This window comes from Varroa jacobsoni, unplaced genomic scaffold (genome assembly GCF_002532875.2).
Source record: "Varroa jacobsoni isolate VJ856 unplaced genomic scaffold, vjacob_1.0 scaffold_543, whole genome shotgun sequence".
NCBI lineage: Eukaryota > Metazoa > Arthropoda > Arachnida > Mesostigmata > Varroidae > Varroa > Varroa jacobsoni.
The window spans coordinates 59860-74126 of record NW_019213445.1 but is presented as its reverse complement, the minus strand read 5'-3'; the positions used below and the strand labels follow the sequence as shown (position 1 = coordinate 74126).

General features: G+C 38.5%; 2 protein-coding genes across 5 annotated transcripts in view; one reads left to right on the top strand and one right to left on the bottom strand.

Annotated features, from left to right (window-relative positions):
* Tcs1 (Threonyl-carbamoyl synthesis 1) overlaps window positions 1-6928 on the bottom strand; it is a 12909-nt gene extending 5981 nt beyond the window's left edge. Inside the window, exons 1-4 of one of the 3 annotated variants that reach the window (XM_022834634.2) lie at window positions 6700-6928; window positions 4600-4828; window positions 3940-4142; window positions 64-206 (exon numbers count right to left, since the gene is read on the bottom strand). In XM_022834634.2, coding sequence (XP_022690369.1) covers window positions 64-206; window positions 3940-4142; window positions 4600-4738 — 485 coding nt within the window. In that variant the 5' untranslated portion in view covers window positions 4739-4828; window positions 6700-6928. Of the gene's footprint in view, window positions 1-63; window positions 207-3939; window positions 4143-4599; window positions 4829-5259; window positions 5369-6699 lie in introns of those variants that run through there. The other 2 variants (XM_022834632.2, XM_022834633.2) reach the window with 2 other exon arrangements.
* Window positions 5927-13978, top strand: LOC111261280 (putative ATP-dependent RNA helicase DDX10). Of its 2 annotated transcripts, XM_022834630.2 has the most exons (10): window positions 5927-6068; window positions 7149-7584; window positions 8238-8449; window positions 8583-8721; window positions 9023-9143; window positions 10387-10574; window positions 10910-11268; window positions 11523-11642; window positions 11935-12196; window positions 12573-13978. In XM_022834630.2, the coding sequence occupies exons 2-10, from the start codon at window positions 7318-7320 to the stop codon at window positions 13677-13679; spliced, it is 2775 nt and encodes a 924-aa protein (XP_022690365.1). In that variant the 5' UTR covers window positions 5927-6068; window positions 7149-7317; the 3' UTR covers window positions 13680-13978. The 2 variants fall into 2 exon arrangements, with proteins under 2 accessions (XP_022690365.1, XP_022690366.1); XM_022834631.2 differs by lacking the exon at window positions 11523-11642.
* Window positions 13979-14267: the final 289 nt, after the last annotated feature.

Sequence of the window (14267 nt, the reverse complement as noted above, 5' to 3'; positions counted from 1 at the left end):
ATTACATACATAAGAAACACTGGACTATATACTAACAAACAATGGGATTTCATGCCAACCTACTTAATATACGGTGAATCAGGGATTCGAACGCCGACCGATGTAGTGTCCGGATTCAGTTCCGGATTAAGAAGATGCGTGCGGGTGAATATCAGGGTGACAGGTCCTGGGAGAAGAGCTTCCAGCAGTTGTCGCGAGATTGTTACCTATAATTTTTGCCAAGATTATTATTAGTTGAAAAAAAAAACAACAAAAATTATTGATTAGAGCACTGTCAGCATTATCAACATTTTAAAAACGATGAAGTTGTATTTTCCTTTTTATAAAGTTATTATTAAATTTTCAACCAAAGCAGCATACGGTTGCCCAGCAACTAAAACCGGAAATAATAAAAAAACCATACACCAAAGTAACAAGACGCCTAAAGTATTTTAAAGAGTTCTCCGATTAAAGCATCTTCAGTTTCTTAATTCATATATTTACACTCCAAAATTAGCAAACTTGGTATTCAAGACGAGTTTATTTGTTTGGTTCATTAGAAACACAGGCATAACAGCGTCTAACTTGGGAAGCCTCATGGCGTTTCCTGGAGAAAAGTACTGTTTGTGGCTTTGAGCAGTCACACGCATATATGCGACGATATGTGGTGTATTCTGACTGCTGTTGTTGCTGTCGCCGCCGTCGCCCGATACGAAAACAACGCTAACGAGAAGTAGCGTATAGTCTTTTGACCTTTGTAGCTTCCCGAAAACTAGAGTGTCTTTAGAGTCAGTAGAGGGAACATATAAGGAAGCAGGCCGGCAATAAAATAGATGGCATGCCCATTAGAAGATCGAGCAGTATAGGGCCACTTAAGCCTTACGCTTGTCAGCGGTGCAACACTCCTAGGGTGCCTATGCTACGCGGTAATAGGACAATGCAGGGCGCTATAAGAACGGCGATTACTCACGAGAGACCTATCGAGTACGTCAATGTGAGGCGAATATGGTTTGGATAGTAACGAAACCAACACGCAGCAAAATAATGTATGTGTGGAAATAAATGTCTTCGGCTTTATTGAGATAACAAGGATGTGTAATAAAGACAATTGCCTATAAGATGTTTACTTATCTAATTTTCGCGCAAAGATGCAGAGCAAGTGGTAATTGACCCATTGTTGGAATGATTGTTAACACAATTATTATTATTAATACGTGTATAAACATATCCTTCTGTCGTGGCCGTATTTTCATTACCATATTCATTAATTATCAGCGTTGATTAATTTTATGAAATATAACAATTAAATGTTACATAAACAGATCATATAAATATCTCTATTTTAATTTTATAGACGAAAAAGCTCAGGAGGAGGACATGTTTATATTCGCGGGGGGTTCGAGTCACTAGATTCCAGCTAGGAGCCTGGGCGGTTGCTGCCTTTCGTTTTGTTTACTCTCTGGAAACTGCGTTGAGTACGGCAATATCGCAGATACCCATTTGCTTTAGAATCTTAGTTGGTAACGTACTTGTCTGCTAATCATGGAGACACAATGTGATTTCGATTCGACCCATAGACGAAACACAGGAAGGTTAATAAGTAGTCAAGATCAATGGCGCTGGATACAAGACTGCTGCAACATCGCCCCAAATGAGTCACCATAATCGGTAGCACCCACTGCAATAGAAACACGCTACAGAAATTATACTTCGCGAGTTTTAGAAGATCACCTCTTGCTTCGAACAGAAAGGCCGTCAAACAAAAACTGTAGAACCCTTACTAATTAATATATTCGCAATTTACTTAAAATAAAATCCTTATTTTCTCTTATTCTTTCAGAAAACTAAGCTGCATCGAAGTAAATTAACGATGTACGATTGCCATAAAGTTTGTGAGTTTAACTATACGGATGATTCCAGAAACTTGAAAATCAGGATGGCTCTGAAGTTTGATAGTAGAAGTATTTATCTACAGACTTATTATATAGACTTCATATCTATGACTTCGGACATCATATCGATTAGATGATGACCGAAGCTGTGTTCATGAACATTGTTAGCTGTTTCAGTTTATGTTGGTGTGAGTCGAAATGATCAACTACTTTAGAACTAGTACAACTGAAATACTCCGATCGCTTAATTGAGAAAAATGCATGGTCCAGTAATTGGTTATGACATAATATGTTTCCTGCCTGCTGGTGCTCTGAATCTCAAGACATTCTTTAAAGCGCGGGTAAACGGCGGGGCTGACTATGGCTTTCTTATGGTAGCCAAATGCCTGGTCATCTAATTAGTGATGCGCATAATGGATTAATGAGATCTACTGTATAGCGAAACCACACGAACGGGCTTGGACTGAACGGCGGGGAAAGAAGACACTGTTGAGCTTGACTCTAGTCTGACTTTGTCAGGAGACATAAGAGGTGTAAGTCGGAGCATTCTCTTTCTGTATACGTTCGATCCACAATCGAACGCTTAACATGAAAAATATCTACTCGCTACTAAATTTCTGCTTTTTCTGAAATTTCATTTATTGACTAAGAGTGTAGTAAAAATTTGGCATAAAACAGGCGACATAATAATCCGCTTTTCGTTAACACATTTTTGTAATGGCTACAATGAACTTCCTTTGGCATCCGTTCCATATACTGGTGGATAAGTAGGTCTTCGATTTAAAAACTAAATTTGATAAGGCAGTAGTCTCTCAATCAAATACCAATTATCCTAGTTTATTACCTGCACTTAATACAACCACAATAAGCGCCAAATGACTTAACTATGATGGCCGACTTCCATGCTCTTTTATAGTAACAACCTCTGAAGTAGGCGTCATTTTGGTATTTAGAGCTGGGCTTCTAAAGGCTTATTGAATATAGAATCTCACCGTCTTATTTTGCGATTCCATCAGATATAATGGGCTATGTCGTTGAAGATTAATGTGTTTAAACTTCGACGGCGTGTATTTGTAGCATTCACTCAGCCTTGCTCAATCATTCAATTGGCTCGGGCAGTGTCAAGGTTCACCCCAAAGTAGTCTAGTAATATAATCAGTTATCGATTGCTGACTTAATATTGTTGACTATATCATTGTATTTTGTATTGATTTGGTTGTTGTTATATTGACTAACCTGTTATTCCTGATTTTTTTTATTTGATTAATAACATTGTTAAATTCTATGAATTACAATATGCGCATAGTGGGCTATATTTATCGAAACAACAAATATTTTGCCATTCGATTCACTTGGAAATGTGTATTAGTCAATGAGTCCTTGTTACTTTTGCTTATGTTAGGCAGTATGTTCGTAATTGTTTAGCAAAGGCTGCTGTTATAACAACTCTTAGACTAGCCATATAATAGACATGGACTTTTGTTCAAGTGGCCCCTAATCCTTTAAATATAGCAAAGACATCTGACATTGGATATTCTTTCGTTTGATTAATAATACGCTATCGAAAAAAAGGACATTAAACAATAATATTCATACATCAAGCAACTCGTGTGCAATTATTTTATAATCACACCGTAAGTAACTATCATATCGCAGTGACGTCATATCGCATTAAAATCAAAACGATATTATAATTCGAGTAATCATTACACCCTTCCTTGTCAACAGCACCGGACACAAGGAGTTTCCATGACTCTGTATTCAAAATGTGGGAACAACAGTTTTTTTTTTTGATATTACATGTTATTTATCCCATGAAAAAAAGGCTCAGTCATTCTGTTTTTAGTCCGTTTGTGGAAACAAATCACAGAAATTCCACCGATTAAGACTAATCACGCACAACAACACTGCACAACTGATATCAGCAACAACAGCCATCTAACATTATTATCATTGTTATTACAAGAGTTTCTTCTAGTAGGTAAATATCCGATTACTCGAATACCTTAAATCTCGTTAAAATGTATCTTGCAAATTTCGCCACAAGGGCGCCTTAATTTTTGCTCACCTGTGCCCATTTGTAGACCTCGTCGACATTTGCCACGCAGATAGCTACAGGCTTATGGATATCTCGCTGCTTAATCGCATACAACTTTCGGATAGCTGTGCTGCTTTGAGCAAGTGCGGCGATCCCGTAGACCGTGTCTGTGGGAACGGCCAACACCCCTTCAGATCTCAAAACTGTTCGCGCCAGGTCGATACTTTGTGCATCTGCAAAGTAGTCCACATAACGTTCCACAGGGAACAAAATATACAACTTAATTTTCGTGAGTCAATCTTCGGGGCTCCAAAACGGATAATCATCTCAAATGTAGAACATTTGTTTTATTGTCATATTTAACAGAGCACATGAAAGTGTCGCTCAGATCCTTTCTTACATAGAACAAACAATGTGTAAACTGGCCCTGGCTAATGCTGTAATTTCTCTTCTGAAACGTTAAGTAATATCTCTTTATCAATGAATAGTACCATACATTTACTATATGATATAAATAAAAGGTACATGTATTAATGAACCACCCTATAAGGAACTAAGTATTAAAGTCATAGATTCTAATACACGTTTATCGCATGTAAACATGGAACGGAAGTGGTACCTACTACTTATAATTTAAGATCATAATTAAACTAAGGGCTGGAATGCTGGAAGCATAGCTGTGATTCTTACCACGCGTAACATGGCCAACAGCGATCGGTCGCGTCATGGCAAATATTGTAGCCAGAAAGGTCTTCTTCAAACAACCTGTTTTCACTTCAAGAGTCGAGCGATAACTTCGAGCTAATGGCCCCAAAACAGACAGGATCATCACGGGGGGACAAGAAACATCACTACTTTATCGACGTTAATATAAATCGTCCATCGTATCAGCTAAGCCGATTGCGTTTTTGCGCAACGCCTAAAAAAGAGAAAGAGCGGTTGCGAACAACTTCGTTTTTGGTGTGTTGTTAGGTTACAAAAGTATGTATTTTGGTGTCCCACGGTGTATGACGAATACCTCGGAAACTTCTTTAGGTGTTACTTTAACTGTTTAAGTTTCATCTAAAGATATCTACCATATAGACACATGCGCTATATTTAATAATGCGTGGTAAAAGGAAGAGTTTAAAATTACAAATTGAGACTTGAGAAAAGCAAATAGGCTTGTTTGAACATAGTCAGAGCAGAAAGAGATGGTAAGAATTTAACTCTTTCAAATTAGACACGGACGTGAAGTTTCAAAGAGAAACCGCAAATAATATTTCCTATTGCATTTACTGAAACTACGTATGAGCTCACTCGGGCGAAGCCCAAAGGTATAATATAAATTGATAGATCGAGTGTCTTTACATGGTGAGTTTCGAAAAGGATGATATATATAATCGATAACGAGCTCGAGGAAAATATAAACTATTAAAACGAAGAACGGCAACGAGTCTTTCTGGCTAACTAAGCCCACTGAGTCACCGCAAGAATGACGTTCTCCTACTGCACAGGAGTGGGCAGCCATTGCGAGAGAGGCTTTCGATTGCAGCAGTTAATGTAGCACAACCTGAGTCAGACTGACCGATAGACCTTATCAATGTCATAGGTTGGCAAAGTCCAAACTAAACCAAAGTTCCACTTATGATTCAACCTTGTATCAATTGAAGCAGGAGCCATCAAGTTATTTTAGATTAAAAAGCAACCATTGAATTCTGTGAACCGCATGCGTTATTTATTTACTTAACACGTTGAATCGAAGTTTTGACGATTTATATTGTTTTTATTGATTTAGAGTTTATTGATTGCCTATAACTGAATAAAAAACACGTTTGCTATGAGCCTACTAAACGTTAAATTCATAATAATAGTCTAATCATTTACTTCCATTCAAGGGTGTTGATAGTGTAATGTACCTCTACCGCGCCGAAATATAACTTTCTACTTGATAATTTTAACAATTCTAGAAAAAGTGTGTACAACATAACCATAGCAGACACCACGAGTGAAATAATAATACTCTATATATACGTGTGGACGACCACCAAATATCATTTGCTTAATACGCAGAACTCAAAAGACTATATTTGCGTCGCACTAATAGTGAACGCGTAATCTAGTATAAAAAAATGCATTGTCGCGTGTCAACACATCATTTATCTGCTCCAGCTACTAAAGTTAGTAACATCATGTTCCTATGACGCGACGTTTCTCAATATGTGGTAGTTAATCCCCGTAGGCCTCGACGTGACTAACGCCTCGTTGAAGTAACAGCGCCTGCCTAGCCAGTTCTGTTAGGTTCTGATGCAATCATTTCATCAGAGGTTACCAGCTAGTAACCGCAAGTTTGACCTACATATATACATATTTTTGCCCGACTACCGAATTCTTATATTCGTTTCAAAGAAAATACATTGTGGTAACTTGAAACTGTTGTAGGAAGTGATCTTCGGAAATAGCAAACTGTTTTTATTGTTAGGCAGGTATCCGTCGGCATAATTTACTTGTCTAATAATGTCATTGAGCACTACGGAACCCCAGGGAATCCATAACCTTACGCTGATTGATGGTCGTCTCCTTACAAATGTGTTCTACCGGCTTTTTATATAAAATCGTTGCATAAGTTTATATGCTGAAGATAATTGCTCAGTAGCAGATGTATCTTGCTTAGTCGATTCAACTATATCGTGTATATCTTGCTAGAGTACGATTTTGGGAGTGAGAAACTAATTTTAGTATCGTTAAGGTACAAGAATCTATCAAGAAATAGATTCATCTACGTGCGCGCTATATGCTAATGATCCTTACTGTCGAACGTCGCAATGATTACAGTGGATCCAAAGGCAACACACGATTGTTCAGTTCTTCGACCTGAATATTCCCGGCAGAGTCAATCACTCCTTATTATGTGATTGCACTACCGTCACGCAAATACACGAAAATTGGGTACCAAACATACTGCTATCCTTTGGTGGACAAGAATCTCTAGGAACTCTATTTTTTGACAATGTCGTGTTCGTCTCAAAAGACAAACTAAAGTTGCGCGTACCAGGACCTAGATATTTCCTGTAAACAAGCGGTCGATACTCCGCTACATCAACGGATCGAGTGGAGTCAAATTTTTCTTGTCAGTATGATCAACAACAATAGTTTTTGAAATAGCATTAGCTTAAGCTTATGTCTATTTAGTTTAACATTAAGCTACTCGATAATGAGATCACGGAAGCGTTTTTTACGGCGTTACGATTGTTCCGCAGATTTTCATCATGTCGGCTTGACGGACCAGGGCCCGCCAATATAATCCACGCACGTGCGGGTTATTCGAACATTTCTGTAACACAGCTGAACGGGCCAAAAGGAGACGTACGTGACGGTTCTGAAGAAAAACTGGAAAACTTATACTGGCGTATAATTGGTGACGAACAGATGGCGGAAAAAAAAAACATGACTAGAAAAAATGAATCAATTTCAAGGAGCGGACCTGTCATCAGTGATCGAAAACAATTCTCCAATAGTGAATGGCCCAACAGCGAAGAATTGGAGAAGGGAGATGGTGGAGATAACCGCCCTCCGAACGGAAAGCGTAACAATAAGTTTGAGAAAAAAAAAAGTGGAAAACCGTTCAGAAAGCGGGAGGCTACCAGTAAGATTGAACGCGATGAAATCAACGAACTTAAGAAACTTTACGGAACGGTAGGACAACAACTACCAATTTAATATTGTCAAAGTACGCTGAGACAGTTGTAATCACATTTTTTAATATATTAGTGTTATTAAGTGTGAGTACTTAATATAGGCGTGAGACTAACGGCTATTTGAGTTTGGAGTCTGTATGTACCAAAAAATACCACTTTTATTTGAGCAAATATTGACAATGGGAAAAGTAAGAAACGTAGTAGTAGACACGCTAAAACCTCTATGCTGACCAATTTTTTGCTTTGATGCGTCACTTCAATAATTTCGGATGTTCCAGAGGACGTAGTACTCAATAATAAATAACAATGTAGCACTATGTAAACATAAACTATCGATTCTAACTTCAGCTTGCTTTTTCACACAACCTATTTGCACTAAATAGATGTGTATACGGCTGTGGCACATGCAAAATCGAGCATTTATCTAACGATTACTAGAGATATGTAAAAATAATACACTGAGAAACTGCATTAACTCAATTGTTTCGAAGTGAAAATTATAGACATATATATATATATATATATATATATATGTATATATATATAGACTAATCAACCAGTTAGATTAAAAACGGAAAATCATGCTCATGTGATGAACTAGCTATGAATCTATTAAGCAATTAATACTAATATAATTTTTTTCTTTCCTAGTTCAATTTTGATATTTTGGAGACTTTTAGAGATGCGCCGTTATGCGTACGTACGAAAGCTGCTCTTGAAAGATGTGGTTACGAAAAACCAACTCGTATCCAGAAGGAAACATTGGCTCTCGCCCTCAGGGGCAGAGACGTCCTGGGTGCAGCCAAGACTGGCTCAGGCAAGACACTCGCATTTCTTATTCCCGTTCTAGAGCTATTATTCAGGTGGGTAGTCGGTGACTGTAATACCCAAAGCTAAGCAGGAAAATGGTACATGGTTTAAAACGTCTTTCGTTTGAGTATGTGTCTATTAAAATTTACGAATTTAATTCGTTGATTTGTTTTCTCGTGATTTTAGAGAAATGTGGACACGACTGGATGGCCTAGGTGCCCTTATTATTACGCCTACACGTGAGCTTGCTTATCAAATTTTCGAAGTACTAAAGAAAGTTGGGGCTCGACACGATTTTTCAGCAGGTCTGATTATAGGTGGAACCGTAAGTGCGTTGTGTTTGATAATGACTTTGTAGCATAACAAGAGATCTTCGCGCTCGCTTCTTCACTTGTGTCGCCAAGATCCTTTATTAGTGAAATTACTAAGAAGCATTTATTTACGTTAACATTTGTTATTCTTAAATAACATTATGTAGAGCATTATTTTCACCTTTAAATAGGCCACATTGCGTAATGGCAGTTGAGTTCGTATGTTTAAAATCTAGCCCGTCGTGAATGAATTACTATGCTTTAGTTTGTGCCATTTGTCTCGCTATTACTCTTTAAGTTCTCTTTTTTTAACAGGAGGTTGGCTTTGAGCGGAAGCGTTTACATGGCACGAACATAATGATCTGCACACCTGGCCGTCTACTCCAGCATATGGACCAGAACCCACTTCTTGACCCCACCAACCTTAAAGTTCTCGGTGAGAAATAATTAAAACAAGAGTACTAAGCTATTAAAACCAGTCCAGCGGGTTTAGAAAATAAATCACTTCTGAGGCATAAACCGCTTGCAAAAACAAATTCGGTAAACATTCTAGTTTTTTAAGAACCTGTACGTAAATACCGGATAAGTTTACTCTAGGAGAATTGAGCCCAGAGATAATGCCAGAAATCTACGCTCAGTGGTCAAATTTTTGTTCTTCAAAGGCCATAATGTTGCGAAGATTCACCGTAAATTGGTGAAAATATTAAGCAAGAGGGACTCGAGCGAACACGTAGCACGTGCATGGTGCAAACGTTTCAAGAATGAAAATTGGAGTATTGAAGACTAGCCAGAAAGTGACCAGATGTCGCGACCGAAAGAACAAGAACGCACTGCCGCAGTCAAGATTTTTTTACGAAAGGGGAACTTTGAGTTGAAAAACTCTGTCGGTTAAAACTAGCGTTTTATTCAGCTAGCGTGTTACAGGATTATATCTCAAGTACCGAATACGGAAATTGAGTAAAGAATGAGTCCCCTGTGAATTTACTCCAGGTCAGTTGGAAAAGCATAGGGTGTACTGAACATGCCATTTACGGAACTTTGCTCAACAAAAAACCCGCCTGGAGTCGCCATAGACGAGGTATTACTCAATTTCTACCAACAGCTCATTGAGGAACCAGGCCAGAAAATAGTGTCCCTTTGAAGTGAAGTCGAGTTCAGTAACAGTGTTGAATAGGCTCGGGCGTGAGGTGATAGTATTACTCGCAATGCACATTGGAGGCACGTGCTACAATGAGGTACTCGTCGAAAACGAGTCAAGGAATGGAACCCGCTATCTCGATTTTTTAAGAAACTCATGAACTGTTGGTACGGCAATCGAAAGCATGCGGTCTAGTTACTTGATGGCAACCTTAGTTACTTTTTGGGTCGAGCAAAAGAATATCCAGCGTTCGCTATAAGCCGCTACTTCTCCCGACTTAAATGCGCGTGACTACGGAGCCTTTTATGCTTTATGAAAAGCAACTAATGAGCAACCATTTCCAACACCCGATTTACTTCGAAAAACTAATAAAAGAGAAATTACATGTAGAAACGCCATGGTAGGTATATGGCTTTCTAAACGCTGCCAAAGTGCCGGGAAAAGTTTGTAGAAAAAAAAAAAGGTGTGTACCTTTAACACGAATTAAAAATAGTTCTATTCGGTCTTGTTTTCTTACGGTTTGCCTCTCGTTTCAATGCAGTTTTGGACGAGGCTGACCGCATTCTCGATATGGGCTTCGAGAAGGAAATGAACGCCATCCTCGAGAATCTTCCCTCTAATCGACAGACGCTTCTTTTCTCAGCCACCCAAACAAAGTCTGTAAAGGACCTCGCTAGGCTCTCACTTACTAACCCCTGTTACATTTCCGTACACGAGAAAGCTGAACAGGTAGGCTCTAGTTACTTGAAACTTCAAGTTAAGTTTGAAACACTCTGTTAGTTTGATAAGTGCCTATCGGCAAACTGTAAAAAAATTTAGAAGTTGATTAAACTTTAAATATTATTAGTTCTTCAGAAATTCTTATTTTTTACTTTTAAATGACGAGCGTTTTTTTTTTTTTTGGCATACGCCTTTAAGCCTTTGTGAGCGTAAAATCCATTAAATTTCTACCGAAGAATATAGTGAAGTGCGTATAGGTTCTCACACAAATCTCTTCTACAACTAACAACTGTATGAAATCAGTGAATCCTCCATTTTGCTATTGTCACATATGAATTCTACAGGTTACCCCCGATCGACTGCACCAGAACTATCTCGTCTGTGAGCTACACGACAAGCTTAGCCTTCTTTGGTCGTTCCTCAAGAATCACAGGAGCAAAAAAATTATCGTCTTTATGTCGTGTTGTAAACAGGTCCAGTTCATAAACACAATAATTCGGCGATTGCGGCCGGGAACCACAGTTATGCATTTACATGGGAACATGTCACAACCTCGGCGTTTGGCTATCTATGAGGAGTTCTGCTCGAAACAATCGGCCATTTTATTAGCAACCGATCTGGCAGCGAGAGGGCTCGATTTCCCGAAAGTCGACTGGGTTCTCCAATTAGACTGTCCTGAAGATCCGCAAACGTATATTCACCGGTACGAATATTGGTGTAACTTTCTCAGTATTAGCAGTATTTATACAATTGACGATTTGCTGGATCGGCAGATTCTGCATTGTCGTTGATAATCTTCAATCTCCTCTAAATTAAATGTCAACAGAATGTGTATTTCACGTTCCTCAAAATGTGCATTGCTTTTTTGCATTATGTCAACCCGTTTATCTAAGCGTGACTTTTATGTCGAGCAACCACTGTTACACAAGACACTTTTATTGCATATTATATTACCAGGGTCGGCCGAACAGCTCGTTTCGAGAACGCGGGTAAAGCCTTATTGGTTCTTCTCCCATCTGAAGAAGATAAAATGATCAAACAACTTGTGGAGCGGAAAATTCCAATTAGTAAAATCGCGTAAGAACTACATACTGATTTTCTATGGCTCTGATACGACAGTTTTGTATGTAAAACAGCTAAAATTGTGACAATTAAAATCACAATACTATTCTCCCATAAAAACCACAAAACAAACATTCCGGAAGCTGACAATTTTCGTTTCTTCTTTACATTAAGCAGGAATCGCAGATTGAAATTTCACTTCATTCAAAAAATATTTTTTAATTTATTTCTCAAACTTTCCATGTCTCCCAAGGGGTCAACGAATAATCAACAACTAAACGCCTCATTGCCACATGTAAATTTTCAGAGTGAATCCTCGGCGATTTTATGATATACAACGGAAGGTGGAGGCGATGTGTGCTCGTGATGCCGAGCTGAAGGCATCAGCACAGCGTTGTTTTGTCGGTTATCTTAAGTACGTGTTTGTGCAAAAGGACAAAGCCGTGTTCAGTGTGGAGAAACTCGGCCTAGACTTTTTCGCGCGAAGCCTTGGCCTTATTATCACTCCTCGAGTTCGTTTCCTGGAGAAGTACTTTGCAGCTAAAGGCATTAAGATGTCAGGCCAAATGGTATGAACCTCATAACTATCAAATAAAGCAATCCTCATTTTTTCAAATAATTATACGCATGTGCCAAGCATGCGTTGAAAAACTAACGAAGATACATGATATTTTTCTAATCAAAATGATTTTATAAGAAAACCATTTTGATTAGACGTCGAAAACAACTGATCTGATTATTACCATATAGATTATAGATTTTGTAGTATGATTTTTCATATGGCTTATTTTTTCCACTCAACATCAAGGCATGCGTGGGTATATTATTATGTGTTATATTTTCCATGAAGACACATTCATAGAACGTCTATACTAACACGATTAAATTGAGCCTTTACATGCTGGGTAACTTTGATTCCAGTTATTCTGTTGCGACAATTTTCAGGAATCGGATCAAGCGCGCACGGGCAATAGTGAAGATGATTCGAAAGAGTTTCAAAAAGATGATGGCAAGCCGAAGATGATCCAACTGTCGAAGAAAATAGAGAAGTTCTCATTTGATATAGGGATTGATACTGATGAAGAGATATTTACGGAGAAAGGTAAACCATTTTGTGAGATTGACACTAACGAGATTAAGGAAGACAGCTCGGCTGGCAGCGATGAAGAGAAAAACGAAAAAGAATCTACATCGATATTAGAGTCACTTGAGCAACAGATAAGAGTTGCTAAAACAAACAAGGTTATCACCAAGATTCAAGCCGCCAAAAAGGTTCTAAGAAAGAAACACATAGTGTTGAATAAAAAGGTTGTATTTGATGAACAGGGCCAGAGGGTTGACAATGCCGAGGACACAGTATTAAGTAAACCTTTGGCAGGTGTTGACGAAAAGGGAGGAATTAATATTGAGCTTAGTAAACAGTTGATGCAGGAACAAGATCGAATTGACAAGCAAATTTATAGAGAAAAAATCAAAAACAAACATCGTGAAGAACGACTTAAGGCTAAAGCAGAGCGAAGAGCCACAGCTATTGGAGGCGATGTGGTCTTAGACATTGGTTGTGGGGGTGGTGAATGTGGCGGAGTAGACTCCGACAGTGAGAAAATAAGACTTTTCAATCAAGACCAATACAGCTCTCTTGAAAACGAGGATAGCGCGTCTGTGAATAGTGAGAACGAGTCTCTCAATGGTAAATTGAATTCGGAGAGTAGTTACTCGGAATCTGAAACATCTGATAGTGAAAAACAATCAACAGGAACCATGGATGAAAACGATAAGCATTGTATTGGATTCGTTCGTCGAAAATTCAAAAGCGGTGACAGGAAACGCTTCATTAGGAAACAAGCAGACAGTAGCGCTTCGGAAGAAATAGAGGAAAACGAAGATGATCATCTGCCTACTCAGCACGTTCCAAAAAAGCAGATGAAAACCAAGGGCAAATTCGGCCTCAAACGACGACGTATAGAGGAGGATGTTGACGAGCTTGATACTGGGCTGAGCCTACAAGGAGACGAAAAGTTGGCTCTCAAGCTTCTTCAGGATTGGGGTTAATTTAAACTTACAACCCGCGTGAATTTTGTATGTATTACAAGCGTACTGTTGTGTGTTTGTGTCGGTTAGACAACTACTAGTTACTAAATACTGGCTGAGGGCCGATTATTAACAGGCTTTCAAGCAGCTAAAAAATATTAATAATATTGTATTCGAACTTACCATATTTTTTGTACATAATCATATGATAGAGCAAACACAAATACATTTTGCAAACACTCTTACACCCGTTATGGTGGTGTGAGAAGCATGTTTCTTTGTTAGAAACTGCGTGCTAAAATAAAACAAATTTTTCTGAATCACATGCTTTCGTTTCTCTAAATTGAAGATTTGTCACTGCGCTAACCGGAATATAGTTATAGGTTCGTCGTTTAAGTAAAAGTCAAGCTGACAGAGAGATTGCTACTATGATGGAGCTTTCGAGTTTTACGTTACGATACAGTTTTCGAGTTTTACGTTGCCATTAAGCATTGCTTCAGATGGCTGATTCCTGTCGCAATGTCTCCGTGGTGTCGCAAGTAACTTGAAACAGTCGTTTCGGTTATCGTTATCCGCCTAAATAAACGATGCAAGCGTAACCGAATAGTA